Source organism: Pan paniscus, chromosome 9 (assembly GCF_029289425.2).
Source record: "Pan paniscus chromosome 9, NHGRI_mPanPan1-v2.0_pri, whole genome shotgun sequence".
Taxonomy (NCBI): Eukaryota; Metazoa; Chordata; class Mammalia; order Primates; family Hominidae; genus Pan; species Pan paniscus.
The window spans coordinates 112,499,230-112,515,936 of record NC_073258.2 but is presented as its reverse complement, the minus strand read 5'-3'; the positions used below and the strand labels follow the sequence as shown (position 1 = coordinate 112,515,936).

At 42.7% G+C, this 16,707-nt stretch overlaps 1 protein-coding gene across 8 annotated transcripts in view; it reads left to right on the top strand.

The window, feature by feature from the left end:
• Positions 1-319: 319 nt before the first annotated feature.
• The window catches only part of PPP2R1B (protein phosphatase 2 scaffold subunit Abeta), a 43,799-nt gene continuing 27,411 nt past the window's right edge, over positions 320-16,707 (top strand). For 2 of the 8 annotated variants that reach the window (XM_055094827.2, XM_055094825.2), the window contains exons 1-10: positions 327-503; positions 1,366-1,456; positions 1,847-1,947; positions 5,678-5,910; positions 6,780-6,927; positions 11,284-11,439; positions 11,640-11,754; positions 12,164-12,234; positions 13,151-13,285; positions 14,396-14,569. In XM_055094827.2, the coding sequence (XP_054950802.2) occupies positions 390-503; positions 1,366-1,456; positions 1,847-1,947; positions 5,678-5,910; positions 6,780-6,927; positions 11,284-11,439; positions 11,640-11,754; positions 12,164-12,234; positions 13,151-13,285; positions 14,396-14,569 (1,338 nt within the window). In that variant the 5' untranslated portion in view covers positions 327-389. Of the gene's footprint in view, positions 504-1,365; positions 1,457-1,846; positions 1,948-5,677; positions 5,911-6,779; positions 6,928-11,283; positions 11,440-11,639; positions 11,755-12,163; positions 12,235-13,150; positions 13,286-14,395; positions 14,570-16,707 lie in introns of all 8 variants that reach the window. The other 6 variants (XM_055094826.2, XM_008971271.5, XM_014346992.4 and 3 more) reach the window with 5 other exon arrangements.

The following is a 16,707-nucleotide window of genomic DNA, read 5'->3' as shown; positions in this document are numbered from 1 at the left end:
AGGTAGGTTCCTGGCTCCTTCAGACTACAACGAGCTGGATGAATCCCTGTCCCTGTTTCTTTCGGCTGGGGAAAGGACGCAGGGGTTCCATTCGCTTTCTCAGCCCACCCGTCTTCTTGAGTTCAGACCTACAACTCCTGCAGTGGGGGTCGGAAGGGAGCCTTAATCATCGGGACAGAAACTCGGCTCCCCAACTTCGGCTAAACCCGTGTGGCGGCCTTGGTCCCTACTGCCTGGGCGCGGGGCGGGGCCTGGGCGCGGGGCGGGGCCTGGGCGCGGGGCGGGGCCTGGGCGCGGGGCGGGGCCTGGGCGCGGGGCGGGGCCTGGGCGCGGGGCGGGGCCTGGGCGCGGGGCGGGAGGCGGTGACCAGCAGCAGGAGGAGAAAGAACATGGCGGGCGCATCAGAGCTCGGGACCGGCCCAGGAGCAGCGGGTGGAGATGGAGATGATTCGCTATACCCGATCGCGGTTTTAATCGACGAGCTCCGCAATGAAGACGTGCAGGTACTGGACTGAGGCCGGGGAGCCGAGGCGAGACCGGCTGGTCGCGTGGTAGAGAAGGGGGAAGGCCTGCGTCGCGGTGGGGGTGGCCGGGGTACTGAATGAGTCGGACTCGTAGCAGAAACTTGAAGGGGAGGCGGGGAATGCTCCGCGAGGGGCTGTGGTGACACGCCCCGACCCTCCCGGGTACCTCTCTAGTACCCTTGCTTCGGACCCCCTGAGGCGTCCGCCCGGAGCCTTGCCCTTCCCGGGCGGTTGTCGGGGAACCCGCTTCCCGCCTGGGCGCCCCATCCGGGCCGTGAGGTGGCCGCGTCTCGTGGGCGAGGGAGCAGGAGAAGCGCGGTGCCCAGCCGAGACGGGGCTGGAGCGGCTGAGGGGCGCAGGATGCCCAGAAGCCCTTTGAAGTGCCCCTGGATCCCTTCATCTCGGCTTGGAACTGGCTCGGCTTGTTGGGTAGAAAGCGGGGGTGGGATGGCCGATTAACCTGGACGAGTAGTTGTATCCGCTCTGCGGGAACTTTTCTTTGAAACCACAGGTGTTGTATTCAACCGTTTCACCTGCTTCACCACTGCCAAAGTGCTCTCTTTTTAAAATTATCTTACTTCCTAGGTGTTGTATTGTCTTTCATTCATTTCTCTTCCGGTCCCTTCTGAGTGTTTCTCCTGGGAAATCCTCCGCCGGCTAGTGAGGCCGAGTTACTTCTTTTTCGAAGTCCTTATGAGCTTCCTTAACAGTAAAATCTAAATGAAAGGTTATCTTCATTCTTACCCCTGTGTCATAATTTCACCTGTTAGCACCTTTTGTCTTTTGATCTAAATTCAGCCGTTTCTTTACATTGTTCTTCTTTTTACTTTCTTTTCTGAAGCTCCGACTCAACAGTATTAAGAAGTTATCAACAATTGCCCTAGCACTTGGAGTAGAAAGGACCCGAAGTGAATTGTTGCCATTTCTTACAGGTATGTGAATCTTTGTTTAAAGAAAGGCAGGGACATTCCATTTTCCAGTAGCTTTCAACACTGACTTTTTTAGAGTTTGTTACCCACATTAAAATGAGCCAGGTGTTTTTTGTGCAAAAGAAACAGAACAGAGTATATTGTTAGTTGTGGCTAGATATATTCAAACATCAACCATTTAGCTATTGGGAAAGTAATTGATACGGGAGTATGAATTTCTAATTCGTTGTGCAAAGCAGATACAGGAAGACGGTTGAGAAGAAAGAAAATGCTGTTAGGATTTTGACTGGGTCACCTTCCTGGTCGCATAGTGAATCTGTTCCTAGTTTTGTGTCAGTGTCCACCTGTGGGAGAGCTATCCATGTTGATGAGTCCTGTTGTTGTCACTTCCAGATACAATTTATGATGAAGATGAGGTACTATTAGCTCTTGCTGAGCAGCTGGGAAATTTCACTGGCCTAGTGGGAGGTCCTGACTTTGCCCACTGTCTGCTGGTGAGTATTTATAAGCTGCCTACCCTCCTTCTACAACTTTTGCAGTATAAATGATACGTTGTTTGGTGATAGACACACTGCAGCATTTTTTATGCAGATCTTTTTATGGGCAGATAGTCATAATGTTAGTCATTGAGAGAATAAGTACTGTAGGCACTTTGCACTCAACTCCTTTTTTTTTTTTTCTGTAAATAAGAGAACTTCGTCCTCCTTTTCTGCGTCTGTAGACTTATTAGTTTAGATGTAGGGAGAAAAAGGGTTTGATTGTTTTTATGGTTCCCCCGCGCGATGTTGGAAGTCTTAATTCTCACCTAGCAGCATTTTGTCTTTGTCAGTTTAACTTTTGCTTCTGACTTTGTGAGTTTGATGAATTTAGTTCAATTTAATTGACATTTATTGAGAGTCTACTTTATCAGACACATCATAGTTTACAATGTTAATGTTGAAGACCAATGTGAGGGGGCTTGGTGGCACAAGCCTGTAGTACCAGCTACTCAGGAGGATCACTTGAGCCCAGGAGTTTGAATCCAGCCTGGGCAACATAGTGAGACCCCCATCTCCTAAAAAAAAAAAAAAGCACCAAAATGAATCTAATGAGGTCACTGCCTTTATGTGTCAGCAAATAATTACTGTGCCGTCTTAAATGGAAAGATATAAGTACCCACGAAATACCCACGTAATAGAAGGGAGAAAGGGATTCACTCCGGGTGATCAGGGAAGACCTTGGGAGATGATGTCTGAACTAGGTTTTAAAGGATGACTAGGAATTCAACAGTTGGACAAGGTAGGGGTGTATGTGTCAGAGCTTTGAATACTGGGTATGTAATACTGATTCTTGTGATTTCTGTCTCTAGTTCTGACTTTTCCATGGAACTCCTGAGGTAGATTGATTAATAGATAAGTATGAATATATATATAGAGAGAGAGAGAGAGAGTTTTTTTTCTGTCTATGTATATAGGCCTATGCTTTTTTCTACTTGTATGTCAAACAGGTATTTCAAACTTAACATACCCAAAACAAAACTTAGCTTTATCCCCCAAATACACCTCTCATTTAGTTGTTCCACTTCAGTAAATGGTATCACTATCTTCCCACTTGCACAAGCCAAAACCTAGAATGTATTCTTGAATCCTCTGTGCCTTGTTCCACACATCTAATCCATTAGTAATTCCTATAGAGTCTACGTATATTTCAAATAAGTCGACTTTCTTCCATCCCTCCTATTACCAGCCTAGTCCAGACTGTCATCTTTCCTCTAGATTGCTGTAGTAGCTTCCTAGCAATGCTTTCCACTCTTGCCTCTCACCCGACTCTTACAGTTCACATCACCCAGCAGATGGCTCACTCTCTGCTATAGCTCTTAGAAAATCCAAATTCTGTACCTTAGCTTACAAGGCGTTTTATGACCCGCCTCTGTAGGATTATCATATGCCCAGTGGTACTGCATGAGAAGAGGTCACAGTAGGCAGGGAACAGACTGCAAAAGGCCTTGATAACCTCTTCCATTCACATTGGTCATCTTTCTGTTTTTTGAACTAACCAAGCTCATTATTCCCTTAGGACCTTTGCCCTAGGTCTTCCCTCTAATGAAAAGCTCTTTCAAGCTTTCTGTGGCTGGCTCCTTGTCATTCAGGGATCAACTTCAATGCATCTCCTCAGGGAGGTTTTCCCCAACCACTCAACTGAAAATAGCCTCACAGTCATCCCTTACTACATCATCCTACTCCTTTTTTCTATAGAGTACTCATCACCATCTACTTGTTTTCTTGATTGATTGTTGTCTTACTCCATTAGAATGTAAATGCCACTAGAGTGAGGAACCTTGTCTGCTTTGTTTCTTCTGTGTCCTCAATGCTAGAATACACCAATAATAATGTATTGAAAAAATGAGTTTCAGAGGCTTGGAAGCATGAAACAGGCTGGGTTCAAAACTGCTGGAGTGTGGCTGGGTGTGGTGGCTCACACCTGTAATCCTTGCCTTGGGAGGCCAAAGCAGCAGGAGGATTGCTTGAGGTCAGGAGTTCAAGATCAGCCTGGGCAACATAGTGAGACCCCAACACTTAAAAAAAAATAGCTGGGCATGATGTCATGTGTCTGAGTCCTAGCTATTCGGGACGCTGAGGCAGAAGGACGAGGAGTCTGAGGCCGCACTGAGCCATGATTGTGCCACTGCACTTCAGCCTGGGCAACAGAGCAAGACCCTGTCTCTTAAAAAAAAAAAAAAAAAGAACTGCTGGAGTGTGAAGTGTTGAGGCTGGGTAGGCAGAGTGGTCATCAAGGGCCAGGCAGAGTTCAAATCAAGAGACCACTCATAAGCAATTCTCAGGAGCATGGCCTCATCCTGTAGTAATGATAGCTATTATCCAGTGGTACTGCACGAGAGGGGGTTACAGTAGGCAGGGGACAGATCATGAAATGCCTTGGCAAGTGAGAAAGAGTATCTTTTCAATGAGTTTCTGAAATACCTTCTAGGAAAGCTGAATGCTGTCTACCTGTGTGTATCAAACAATTTTTAAAATATATTATTAGACACACTTCTTTTCTTTAACTCATTATGCTTCTGTTTCACTCTTGGTTAGTTCTATATGTGGGTTTTATGCTTTAAAATCTGTAGCTCATGGCATGTGTAGAATCTACCTGGACTACATGCAAACTCAGTAAGGCAGAGGTTCAGAGAGCCAGCCTGTTTACACTTTTTACTAGGCCATGCCATATTCAGTTACTGCTCTTAATCCAGACCATCCACCCCGTTTGGCTTCTTTTATTTCTAAAGCTGTAAGCAAGGTGTCCTACCATCTCTGTACTTTACCTTTTTTTTTTGAGACAAGAGCCTCACTCTGTCACCCAGGCTCAAGTACAGTGGCACAATCTCGGCTCACTGCAACCTCTGCCTCCCGGGTTCAAGTGATTCTCATGCCTCAGCCTCCTGAGTAAGCTGGGTTTACAGGCGTGTGCCACCATGTCTGGCTAATTTTTGTATTTTTTGTAGAGACACGGTTCCACCATGTTGGCCAGGCTGGTCTCGAGCTCCTGACCTCAAGTGATCTGCCCACCTCGGCCTCCCGAGGGCTGGGATTACAGGTGTGAGCCACCGTGCCTGGCCAGTCTCTGTAGTTTTCACTTGATTGTTCTGTCAGAAACTCCTTTCTGCCCTGTGGCTAATGGAAAGTTGCTGAATGTGTTCTGAAAAAAGCAATTTTGCATTCAGCATTTTATAGGTTGGATAAAAGGATGGGATGGAGATGGTGGATAAGGGTTGCTTGCACCTCTAGGAATGGTGGAATGATACTGAAAAGGCTGTGGACTCAGTGACCTGACAAGCTGTTATCCTGTATTTGTGGTGCCTAACATTGGTCATAGTTTTGTACTTACTCTTGAGGAAATATACATGATCCTGTCTGAATTTGGCTATGTATCTTTTAAACCTAGTGATTCAGCTCACAGTAATATTAATATTGTGTCAAGTCTTTTACACTGTGTCATTTGTAGACACCATCTGGGAATTGCCATCTGGGACACGAGATCTTGGCTTTTCTACAGAAGTCGTGTCTTTGGGTTGGCCGCACCATATGTTATCACTGTGTGAGCTGAAAGTAACCATTTGGTATGATGCAGCTAACATTCTGGTTACGTGTACCACCTCCCTTCAGTCACTTTAAAAGGTGATTATCTGTTTCTAACCTGATTCAATAAGTTTTCTTCTCTGGTTTTCCTTTTTAATCCATTCAGCCTCCTTTGGAAAATCTGGCAACTGTGGAAGAGACTGTTGTTCGTGACAAGGCTGTGGAGTCCCTGAGACAGATCTCCCAGGAGCATACTCCTGTTGCTCTGGAAGCTTATTTTGTACCTCTGGTGAAACGCCTAGCAAGTGGGGATTGGTTCACCTCTCGCACATCTGCATGTGGTTTGTTCAGCGTTTGCTATCCCAGGGCATCAAATGCTGTTAAAGCAGAAATCAGACAGTAAGCCATGGTATTTTTTTGCCTTGTTAAAGCAGAAATCAGGCAGTAAGCTATGAGTTATTTGGGATTACTGGGGACTTGTAGCTGACAATTTACATAGTACCTTGTTACCAATGAGTGGCTGATACTAGGATAGTAGGATTTATGACATCTTTTTTTTTTTTTTTTTTTAAGAGATAAGGTCTTGCTCTGTTGTCTAGGCTGGAGTGTGGTGGCACAATCATAGCTCACTGCAACCTTGAACTCTTGTGCTTAAGTGATCCTCCAGCCTCAGCCTCCAAGTAGCTAGGACTACTGACATACACTACTGCGCCTGGCTAATTTTTAAAAAAAATTTCTGGCTGGATGCAGTGGCTCATGCTTGTAATCCCAGCACTTTGAGAGGCTGAGGTGGGAGGATTGCTTGAACTCAGGAGTTCAAGACCAGCTTGAGCAACATAGTGAGACCTTGTCTCTACTAAAAAGAAAAAAATTAGCTGGGCATGGTGGGACCCGCCTGTATTTCTAGCTACTCAGAAGGCTGAGGTGGGAGTTCACTTGAGCCCCCCCCAAACAACAACAAAAATATTTTTGGCATATAGATAGGGTCTTGCTATGTTGCCCAGTCTGCTTTCAATTCCTGGCCTCAAGCAGTCCTCCTACCTGGGCCTCCCAAAGTGCTTTGATTACAGGTGTGAGGCACCATGCCTGGCCTATGATGTCATTTTTTATTATCCAGTTGAATATGTTTTATTTTTGTTACTTCTATAAGTAGAAGCTTAGTCACTGATTATTGTAAGATAAAACCTCTAAAAGTCTGTCTGTGTGTATGGGGGCAGGTTTATTCAGTGTTATTTGATGGGAAATACCTTCATTGTTTTATGTTGCAGGCAATTCCGTTCCTTGTGCTCAGATGACACACCAATGGTACGACGTGCTGCTGCTTCCAAATTGGGTGAATTTGCAAAAGTTTTGGAATTAGACAGTGTGAAAAGTGAAATTGTTCCACTGTTCACTAGTCTAGCTTCAGATGAACAGGTAAACTAACTCTTAGTATTTAAGGGACACAGATATGCTCCTTTCCTCTAAATTTTCAGAATTTCTTTGGGGAGTTTTAGTTTTCTTGTTAGGATTCTTTTTACAGAATTAGTGCTGATTCTGGCCTGGTTAAAGTGTAACATGCTCATCTCAATGTTCTTATGTTTCTTTCTTAACCAGACCATGATTTCTGTCTTACATTAGCAGCTGTTAAAAGAGCGGAGAGTCAGAGAGGAAATGGGAGCCATAATTAGAAAGGAAGACCAAAGCTGCATGGAGGGTAACATACCTTTGGGAATTGCTGGCTGTATTGTAATATGAGGGAGTAATGTTTCCTGGAATTTTTGACTTTTCAGATAAATAAGCTTAGAATGTGTTAGGAAAGCTATTTGACTCTCTGCTTCTTCTATAGTAGTGTATGGGATTGCTTCACATAATCGTATTCAATTCTGAAGATCTAGATCTCTTTGGTGTAGAAATAACGATAAAACTAGCAAACATCCAAATGAAGTACTTAATTTTTCTCTGCCTTTAAGTAGTTATGTGTATTAAGTAATTCAGTCCTTATAACAGCCCCATGAGATAGCCCATTTTACACATTAGAAAACAAAGGCACAGAAAGTTTAAGTAACTTGCTGAAGTTTGCATAGTTAGCAGTAGTGGAGTCAGAATTTGAATCTAGGTGGTTTGGCTCCAGAATTTGTGCCCTTCACAGCTAGGCTGTCCCGCTTCTCTGTAATGGTGCTTAATAGGATCAGCTCCCAGAGTTCCTGGACTCTAGAATAGTCCTTTTGGGCTTTTAATTTGCATGTTGCCTGCCCTAAGATCGCTTCATGTGTACAGGACCACAAGCCCCAGGACACATATTAATGAGTCTCATTTTCAGATCCTAAATCTAAAGATCTAAATCCTACTTTCAAAATAATTTTAAAAATTATTAGAATTTTAATTCTAATAATAAATGTACAAAATAAATGTATAACTTAATGAACTATTAGAAGGTAATACCAACTTGTTAACGATCACCTATGATAGGAGACATCACTTTGACAGCCACTATCCCAGAATCCCTCCATGGATTCCCTTTCAAACACAATCTCTCTTTCCTCCTCCACTTGCCACTCCATTTCCTTAAGAGTAACATTATCCTGACTTTTATGGTAAGCGCAGCCTTCGTTTTCTTTGCACTTTTTCTTTTCTTTTTTTTTTTTAAAAGGAGTCTCACTCTGTCACCAGGCTGGAGTGCAGTGGTGCAATCTCGGCTTTCTGCAACCTCTGCCTCCCGGGTTCAAGCGATTTCTCCTGCCTCAGCCTCCCAAGAAGCTAGGACTACAGGTGCATGCCACCACGCCAAGCTAACTTTTGTATTTTTAGTAGAGACGGGGTTTCACCATGTTGACCAGGATGGTCTCCATCTCTTGACCTTGTGATCTGCCCACCTTGGCCTCCCAAAGTGCTGGGATTACAGGCGTGAGCCACCGTGCCCGGCCTTCTTTGCACTTTTATTACCTAAACGTTATAGTTTAAAACAGTGCTTTACAACAGAAATATAATGTAAGCTACCTGTTGATTTTAAGTTTTCTCCTGGCCATGTTTTTATAAGTAAAAAGAAATAGGTGAAATTAACAATATTTGTATTCGACCAAAATTTTCCAAAATCTTATTATTTGAGTGTAAATAATGTGTACCAGCCACATTTCAAGTCTCAGCATGAGATGATGATGGTAATAGGGTGGTAGTGAAGATGGAAAGGATTTGGATGTCAGTTTGGAAGTGGGATCAATAGGTTAGTATTATTGGATTGGATGAGTGGGAGAGGAATCAAGATCTCCTAGATTTTTTGCTTGAGCAACTGGGTGGATGATGGTGTCATCGTTAAGATAGAGAAAATTCTGGGAAGAGGAACAGGTGTAGGAGAGAAAATGAAGTTCTGGAAGAGAAGTAATTTTTTTTTTTTTTTTGAGATGGAGTTTCACTCCTGTCGCCCAGGCTGGAGTACAATGGCGTGATCCCAGCTCACTGCAACCCCTGCCTCCCGGGTTCAAGTGATTCTCCTGCCTCAGCTTCCTGAGTAGATGGAATTACAGGCGCCTGCCACCATGACTGGCTAATTTTTTGTATTTTCAGTACAGATGGGGTTTCACTGTGTTGGGTAGGCTGGTCTCGAACTCCTGACCTTGTGATCTGTCCGCCTTGGCCTCCCAAAGTGCTGGGATTACAGGTGTGAGCCACTGCACCAGACCAGAGAAGTAATTTTTTAACAAATATGTATTAGCTTATATTTCAGTAGTTGATTAGCAGTCCCATGATTTAGCATCATTTTCGAAATCCAAAAATATCTGTGTAGTCACTACCAAGAACTTAGTCCTGTCTTTTTTAGCCTGTGCACCTGCATACAGAGGAATGTGTGTGTCTTTGGCATATAGTCAGTTATTGTTGATATACAGTTTCTAAGATTTGTAATATTTTGGAAGTTGGAGTCACTGTTATGTCTCTCAAGTATGTGTATATGTATATACGTAACTGTTATTGTACACACTTAAAATTTTTTACCTATTTCTCCTGGGTGCTAATGTTTACATGTATTAAGATTCTACCTTATATATGTATAATATACAAATCTACAGTCTCAATTTCTAATTTCTCATTGATGTTTCTTTTTTTTCGGTGTTTTTTTTTTTTGAGTTGGAGTTTTGCTCTGTCACCCAGGCTGGAGTGCAGTGGCGCGATCTCGGCTCGTTGCAGCCTCTGCCTCCTGGGTTCAAGCAATTCTGCTGCCTCAGCCACCTGAGTAGCTGGGATTACAGGCACGTGCCACCACGCCTGGCTAATTTTTGTATTGTTAGTAGAGATGGGGTTTCACCATGTTGGCCAGGCTGGTGTTGAACTCCTGACCTCAGGTGATCCGCCTGCCTCGGCCTCCCAAAGTGCTGGGATTACAGGCATGAGCCACTGTGCCTGGCCCCTCACTGATTTGTCTTAATTGTGTATTTTCCACTTGCTCAAAGGACATAGGTGTCACGTTGACATTGGCTGTTTACATTTGGAAAGTTGAGTTCATTAATCCCATACTTCTCTAATTTCTGTGTTTTTCTAGCCACAGCTTCCTCAAAGTTATTCTGTCCTTGATCTTCGACATTTAAATCCAACTGATTTTTGTTTTTGATTTCTAACTTTTAATTGTTCTGTGTATTTCTTTCCAAGTCATTATCTTATGCTGCCTACACTCCTGTTACTGCCACCCTGATCTGAGTTTTTTGAAAACTAAGCTTTCTAAGTGATTTCCTTTACTCTTACTCTTACCTTTGTCCTAATCTGTTATAAATAACTTGTACAAATATTCTTTTCATTTTTATCCCTCAACTTTCTGTTATAGTAAGGCTTTGAAGGCATCATTAAAATGTTTTTTTTTCTTTTTTACTTAATTTTAAAATTTTCATTTCCTTTATAGAAACTCTGTATTCTAGCCAAGGTAATTACTTTGCTGTTTACTCATAGTACAAAGTCATTTCTATCTTTATGACTTTGACATGCCATTCCAGGCAAAGGGAGCAGCTCTTTCTTTTTTTTTTTTTTTCCTTTTTTTTTTTTGAGACAGAGTGTCACTCTGTCGCCCAGACTGGAGTGCAGTGGCGCAGTCTCGGCTCACTGCAAGCTCCGCCTGCTGGGTTCACACCATTCGCCTGCCTCAGCCTCCCAAGTAGCTGGGACTACAGGCACCCGCCACCACGCCTGGCTAATTTTTTTTGTATTTTTAGTAGAGATGGGGTTTCACCGTGTTAGCTAGGATGGTTTCCCTCTCCTGACCTCGTGATCCGCCTGCCGCAGCCTCCCAGAGTGCTGGTATTACAGACGTGAGCCACTGGGCCCGGCCGGGAGCAGCTCTTTCAAGATGTAAATACATGGCCAGGCGCAGTGGCTCACGCTTGTAATCCCAGCACCCAGCACTTTGGGAGGCCGAGGCAGGTGGATCATTTGAGGTCAGGAGTTTGAAACCAGGCTGGCCAACGTGGTGAAACTCTGTCTATACTAAAAATACAAAAATTAGCTGGGCGTGGTGGCTCCTGCCTGTAATCCCAGCTACTCGGGAGGCTGAGGCAGGAGAATCGCTTGAGCCTGGGAGGCGGATGTTGGAATGAGCCGAGATTGTGCCACTGCACTCCAATCTGGGTGACAGAGTGAGACCCTGCCTCAAAAAAAAAAAAAAAAAAAGAAAGAAAAAGATGTCAAGACGTGAAACTATATAAGGTGTGGCAGTCTTGGTGGTGTTAATTTTTTTAAACACCCGCACCACCCCACAGCAGTTCCCCATGGGTCTCAGTAAATGTCTGAATTACAGAAATTTTGTTCCTTTAGGATTCAGTGCGCCTCCTTGCTGTGGAAGCTTGTGTCAGTATTGCCCAGTTATTGTCTCAGGATGACCTTGAGACTTTGGTGATGCCTACACTTCGACAAGCAGCAGAAGATAAATCTTGGCGCGTTCGCTATATGGTGGCTGACAGATTTTCAGAGGTAAAGTGATCATTTTTAAGTACTAAGGAAATAAACCTGAAAACACATAGATTTGCTGTTGTACCCAAAGTTTCTGAATTAATTCTTTTCAATGGGAAGTGCTGTGGCAAAAATATGTACTTACAGATTGCACAATTTTGTTTTGTTCTTGTTAATTCTTTTGTTAGTATACATTAAAACCCGTTCAAATTCTTTTATAGCTCCAGAAAGCCATGGGTCCTAAAATCACCCTAAATGACCTCATCCCCGCCTTTCAGAACCTACTTAAAGACTGTGAAGCTGAAGTCCGGGCAGCTGCTGCCCACAAAGTAAAAGGTTAAGGAGTTCAATTTATGTTGGAACATGTGTCATTCATTTTGGTGCATTTTTTTTGTTAGTCAATTTTGCATGTTTTTTGTTCTAGAATGTTTTTAAAATACATAGGGATGTTTTTAGTGTGTGGAAATGTTACATTGTCACTTAAAGATAGTCTCTTTATATTTAAAACCAAGAAATCATTTTGTCTTGTTTTTGTAAAAAAAAAAATGCCTTTCAGGTTGGATTGGTGTGATACGCAATGGCATAGAGAGTTCACGAAAAAGTTTATTTAGAACAAGAGCTGTTTTCCTTATTTGCTTAAACATATAATTTAATTGAAATTATTGATAAACCTGGTTAAATGTCCTCATTTGGCTCTTTGTAAATGGCCCTGTGAAAGCATTCTTTTTTTCTATTTATCTTTTAGAACTTGGTGAGAACTTGCCCATTGAAGATAGAGAGACCATAATTATGAATCAAATTCTGCCTTATATAAAGGTAAACCTGACTTTATTTTGTTTCACTCTGATTTATATGAAGGTAAACCTTAATCTCATTTTTGTTTGTTTGTTTACCTTAAAGCTCTTTGAGTTTAAAGGTTGACAGGGAATGAATGGGGAAGATGTGTTAATGTGCAACATTGTTATTCATCACTTTTTAGCCCATTGTAATTGTAAACTGCTCTTTGGTGCATAGGTTTATGTTACCTAACAAGTAGTCTGAGGAAACATTATCAACTAATCAATATTGAAATAGTGCTGTCTTTAAATTCCTTGGGGTCAGACATGGTGGTACATGCCTGTAATCCAAGCACTTTGGGACGCTGAGGTGGGAGGATTTCTTGAGCCCAGGAGTTTGAGACCAGCCTGGGCAACATAGTGAGACCCCATTGCTACAAAAAATACAAAAATTAGTTGAGCCTGGTGGCATGCACCTGTAGTACCAGCTACTTGGGAGTCTGAGGTGGGAGGATTGCTTGAGCCCAGGAGGTTGAGATGGCAGTGAGCTATGATCATGCCACTGTACTCCAGCCTAGGTGACAGGGTGAGACACTGTCTCAAAAAAAAAAAAAAGGCCAGGCATGGTGGCTCACACCTGTAATCCCAGCGCTTTGAGAGGCCAAGGTAAGAGGATTGCATGAACCCAGGAGTTCAAGACCAGCCCTGGCAATGTAGTAAGAACCTGTCTCTGGAAAAAATGAAAAAAATTAGCCAGGCCTGGTGGTGCATGTCTGTAGACCCAGCTACTCTGGAGGCTGAAGTGCTTGAGCCTGGGAGGGTGAGGCTGCAGTGAGCCAAGGTCACGCCACTGCACTCCAGCCTGGGCAACAGAGCAAGACTCTGTTTCCCAGAATAATGGTATGGAAGTTTCTGTTGTCTTGTAATAAAGGCTTTTAATTTCGATTTTATTTTAGGAATTAGTATCCGATACCAATCAACATGTCAAATCGGCTCTAGCTTCTGTAATTATGGGATTGTCTACTATTTTGGGCAAAGAAAATACCATTGAACATCTTCTACCTCTTTTCTTAGCTCAGTTAAAGGATGAGGTGGGTCTTGCTTTATGTTCTGTTGCCTTTGATAGTAATTTGATTTTATTTGATTTTGGTTTAGGGTTTCATTAAAATAGAACCCCCAAAAAGAAAATGGGTAAAAAAATCATAACTTATTTTAAACCAATGACACCTGTGATTTTGGGTATGGGGTTATAGGTTCCTCAGAAAGTGGGCAAAAGTACCCATTAGAGTAAACCTAGAAATATCTGTTTATCATCTTTACCTGATTTTTGCTTTATACTCCCTGGTTTCTTTAAAGCTAATGTGTCTTTGTTTAAAAAGTTTCATTTATTTAAGTTTAAATATAGTATCAAAAATTATAATGATACCTAATATTTACTGAGTAATTACTACATGGCAAGCATGAGCCTTAGTGCTTTGCATGTATTTTTACATGCAATTCTCACAACAATCCTATGAGGTAGGTCTTATTATTATCCCTTTTTGTTTGTTTGTTTGTTTGTTTTGTTTTTTGAGACGGAGTCTTGCTCTGTCGCCCAGGCTGGAGTGCAGTGGCGCAATCTCTGCTCACTGCAAGCTCCGCCTCCTGAGTTGATGCCATTCTCTTGCCTCAGCCTCCTGAGTAGCTGGGACTACAGGCGCCTGCCACAGCACCCAGCTAATTTTTTGTATTTCTAGTAGAGACGGGGTTTCACTGTGGTCTCGATCTCCTGACCTCGTGATCTGCCCGTCTCGGCCTCCCAAAGTGCTGGGATTACAGGTGTGAGCCACCGCGCCCGGCCAGTTATCCCATTTTACAGATGAGAAAGCTGAGGCATAGAGGGTTAAAGTAACTTGAGCAAGGTCTTTCAACAATGACAGATCTGAAATTTGAGTGCATCTGATTTAGTTCCAGAGATTATGCTCTTTACCATCTTACGGACTTTTCTTGTAGTCTTTAGTATTACGGACTTTTAATTGAAATTTCTGATTAAGATCATTTATGTTCCTTGAGTTATTTATGTACTCACTATTATTTCTTCAAGATTATCCATTTTTTTTTCACCTGAGTCTTACCTCACCTTTTATCTTACCCTGACAGGAGACTGTTGGGCAGAGTACTTGATTTTTATATGTGGTCTTTTGGGGCTTGTGTACTTGCAGTGTCCTGAAGTTCGTTTGAATATCATCTCCAATTTGGATTGTGTAAATGAAGTGATTGGAATCCGTCAGCTCTCTCAGTCTCTCCTTCCTGCCATAGTGGAGCTGGCAGAAGATGCCAAATGGAGGGTCCGCCTGGCCATCATTGAGTATATGCCGCTGCTGGCAGGCCAGCTGGTGAGTATGTGTTGCTCCATGAACTGCAGGGTAGTGTCAGATAGTGACAATTTACCATGGCAAGTAGGAGGCCTAGTAGCCTGTATGCTTATGTTTGTTTAGATGCATGAAAGTATGGCCTTGTTCTTGTTACCTATAGGATGGTTTTTATGTTTGTTAGTACATACATTTCTTTTCTTTTAAGATGGAGTTTCACTGTTGTTGCCCAGGCTGGAGTGCAATGATGCAATCTTGGCTCACTGCAACCTCCACTTCCTGGGTTTAAGCGATTCTCCTGTCTCAGCCTCCCAAGTAGCTGGGATTACAGGAATATACCACCACACCCAGCTAATTTTGTATTTTTAATAGAGATGGGGTTTTACCATGTTGGTCAGGCTGGTCTTGAATTCCTGACCTCAGGTGATTCACCCGCCTCAGCCTCCCAAAGTGCTGGGATTCCAGGCGTGAGCCACTGCATCTGGCCTATTAGTGCATACATTTCTAACAAAAAGGTATAGGTTGAGTATCCCTCATCTAAATACGCTTGGGACCAGCATGTTTGGGACCAGAAGTGGATTTTGGAATATTTGCATTATAAATATTTACTGGTTGAGCAGCCCAAATTCAAAAATACAAAGTCCAGAATGCTCCAATGAGCATTTCCTTTGAGCATCATATCAGTGCTCAAAAAGTTTTGGATTTTGGAGCATTTCACATTTTGGATTTTTGGATTTGGGATGCTTAATCTGTATTACAGAAACATATTTCACCTCATCACCACCGAAAAACAAAGCCATAGAATAATCAGTTTCTTGGTATATATAATGTAAATTTTATAATATTTAATGCCTTTGTGACTTAAGAAATGTTTAACTGAGAAGAAAAGGGATTATGGTTTTAGGGTAAGTCTGCTGTGATTTTTGCTCAAGGAAACTTCCCTGTTTGCCTTGTATTCTAAGCAAAATGTCCCTAGGTACCACTTGCCCTACATTCTGATTAAAGGGAGTTGAGGAATCACCATATAGAAAAGAAGTATTGAAAGGCCGGGCACAGTGGCTGACACCTGTAAACCCAGCACTTTGGGAGCCAGAGGCAGGCGAATCACTTGAGGCTAGGAGTTCCAGACCAGCCTGGCCAACATGGTGAAACCCCATCTCTACTAAAAATACAAAAATTAGCTGGGCACGGAGGTGCACACCTGTAATACCAGCTACTCGGGAGGCTGAGGCAGGAGAATCGCTTGAACCCAGGAGGCGAAGGCTGCAGTGAGCCAAGATTGCACTACTGCACTGCAGCCTGGGCAACAGAGTAAAACTTTGTGTCAAAAAAAACAAAACAAAACAAAAACAAAAACTGAAGCTTGTAATGTTAGTATTTTGGTCAAAGTCCACATTATCACATTATCTGTTACTGTTTGAGTTTCGTGATCAGTGTTACCCTAACTAATACCATGTTAGTTAAAATTTCAAAGCTGGGTTTTATAGCCACATCGTTTCCTTTTTTTGAGTAGGTGGCCTAGACAGTTCTAAGTTTGATGTACCTTCATCCCTGTTGGTAGCACTTATTACAGAGTATTGTAATTGTCTGTTACAGTCTAGTTGGAGAGATGGGTGATCTCTTTTAGGGCAGGGACTGTATTTTATTTCCAGTCCCTACCATAGTGCCCGTCATTAATTAGGCACTTAACATTTTTTATTTTGGGGGCAGGGTCTTGCTGTTGCCCAGGCTGGTCTTGAACTCGTGGCCTCAAATGATCCTTCTGCCTCGGCCTCCTGAGTAGCTGATAATAGGCATGAGCCACTGTGTATAGCCAACATTTGTTGATTGTTGAGTATTTTTTGAGAAAGATGTGTCAGTTTACTATTGACATCGCTACAGTTTGTTTCCCCTTCCTCACTCCCACTTCCATTCCTTTCAGGTCACAACATATGGAATTTATTTTTTCTTGTCTTGAACCCCTGAATTTGTATTTTTAATTTTAGTACATTTAGTTTATGAACATGCAATTTGTGGATGTCTGTGGCATTATATGTTTTATAAAATTGAAAGTGTCCGATTCTTTGAAAAGTATACCAGAGGTATTAGTGCATGGCAAATGGGATCAGGTGAAGTTATTTTGTCATCCTTTTTGTCTGTCACTCCCAAGTGCTATGGGTCAT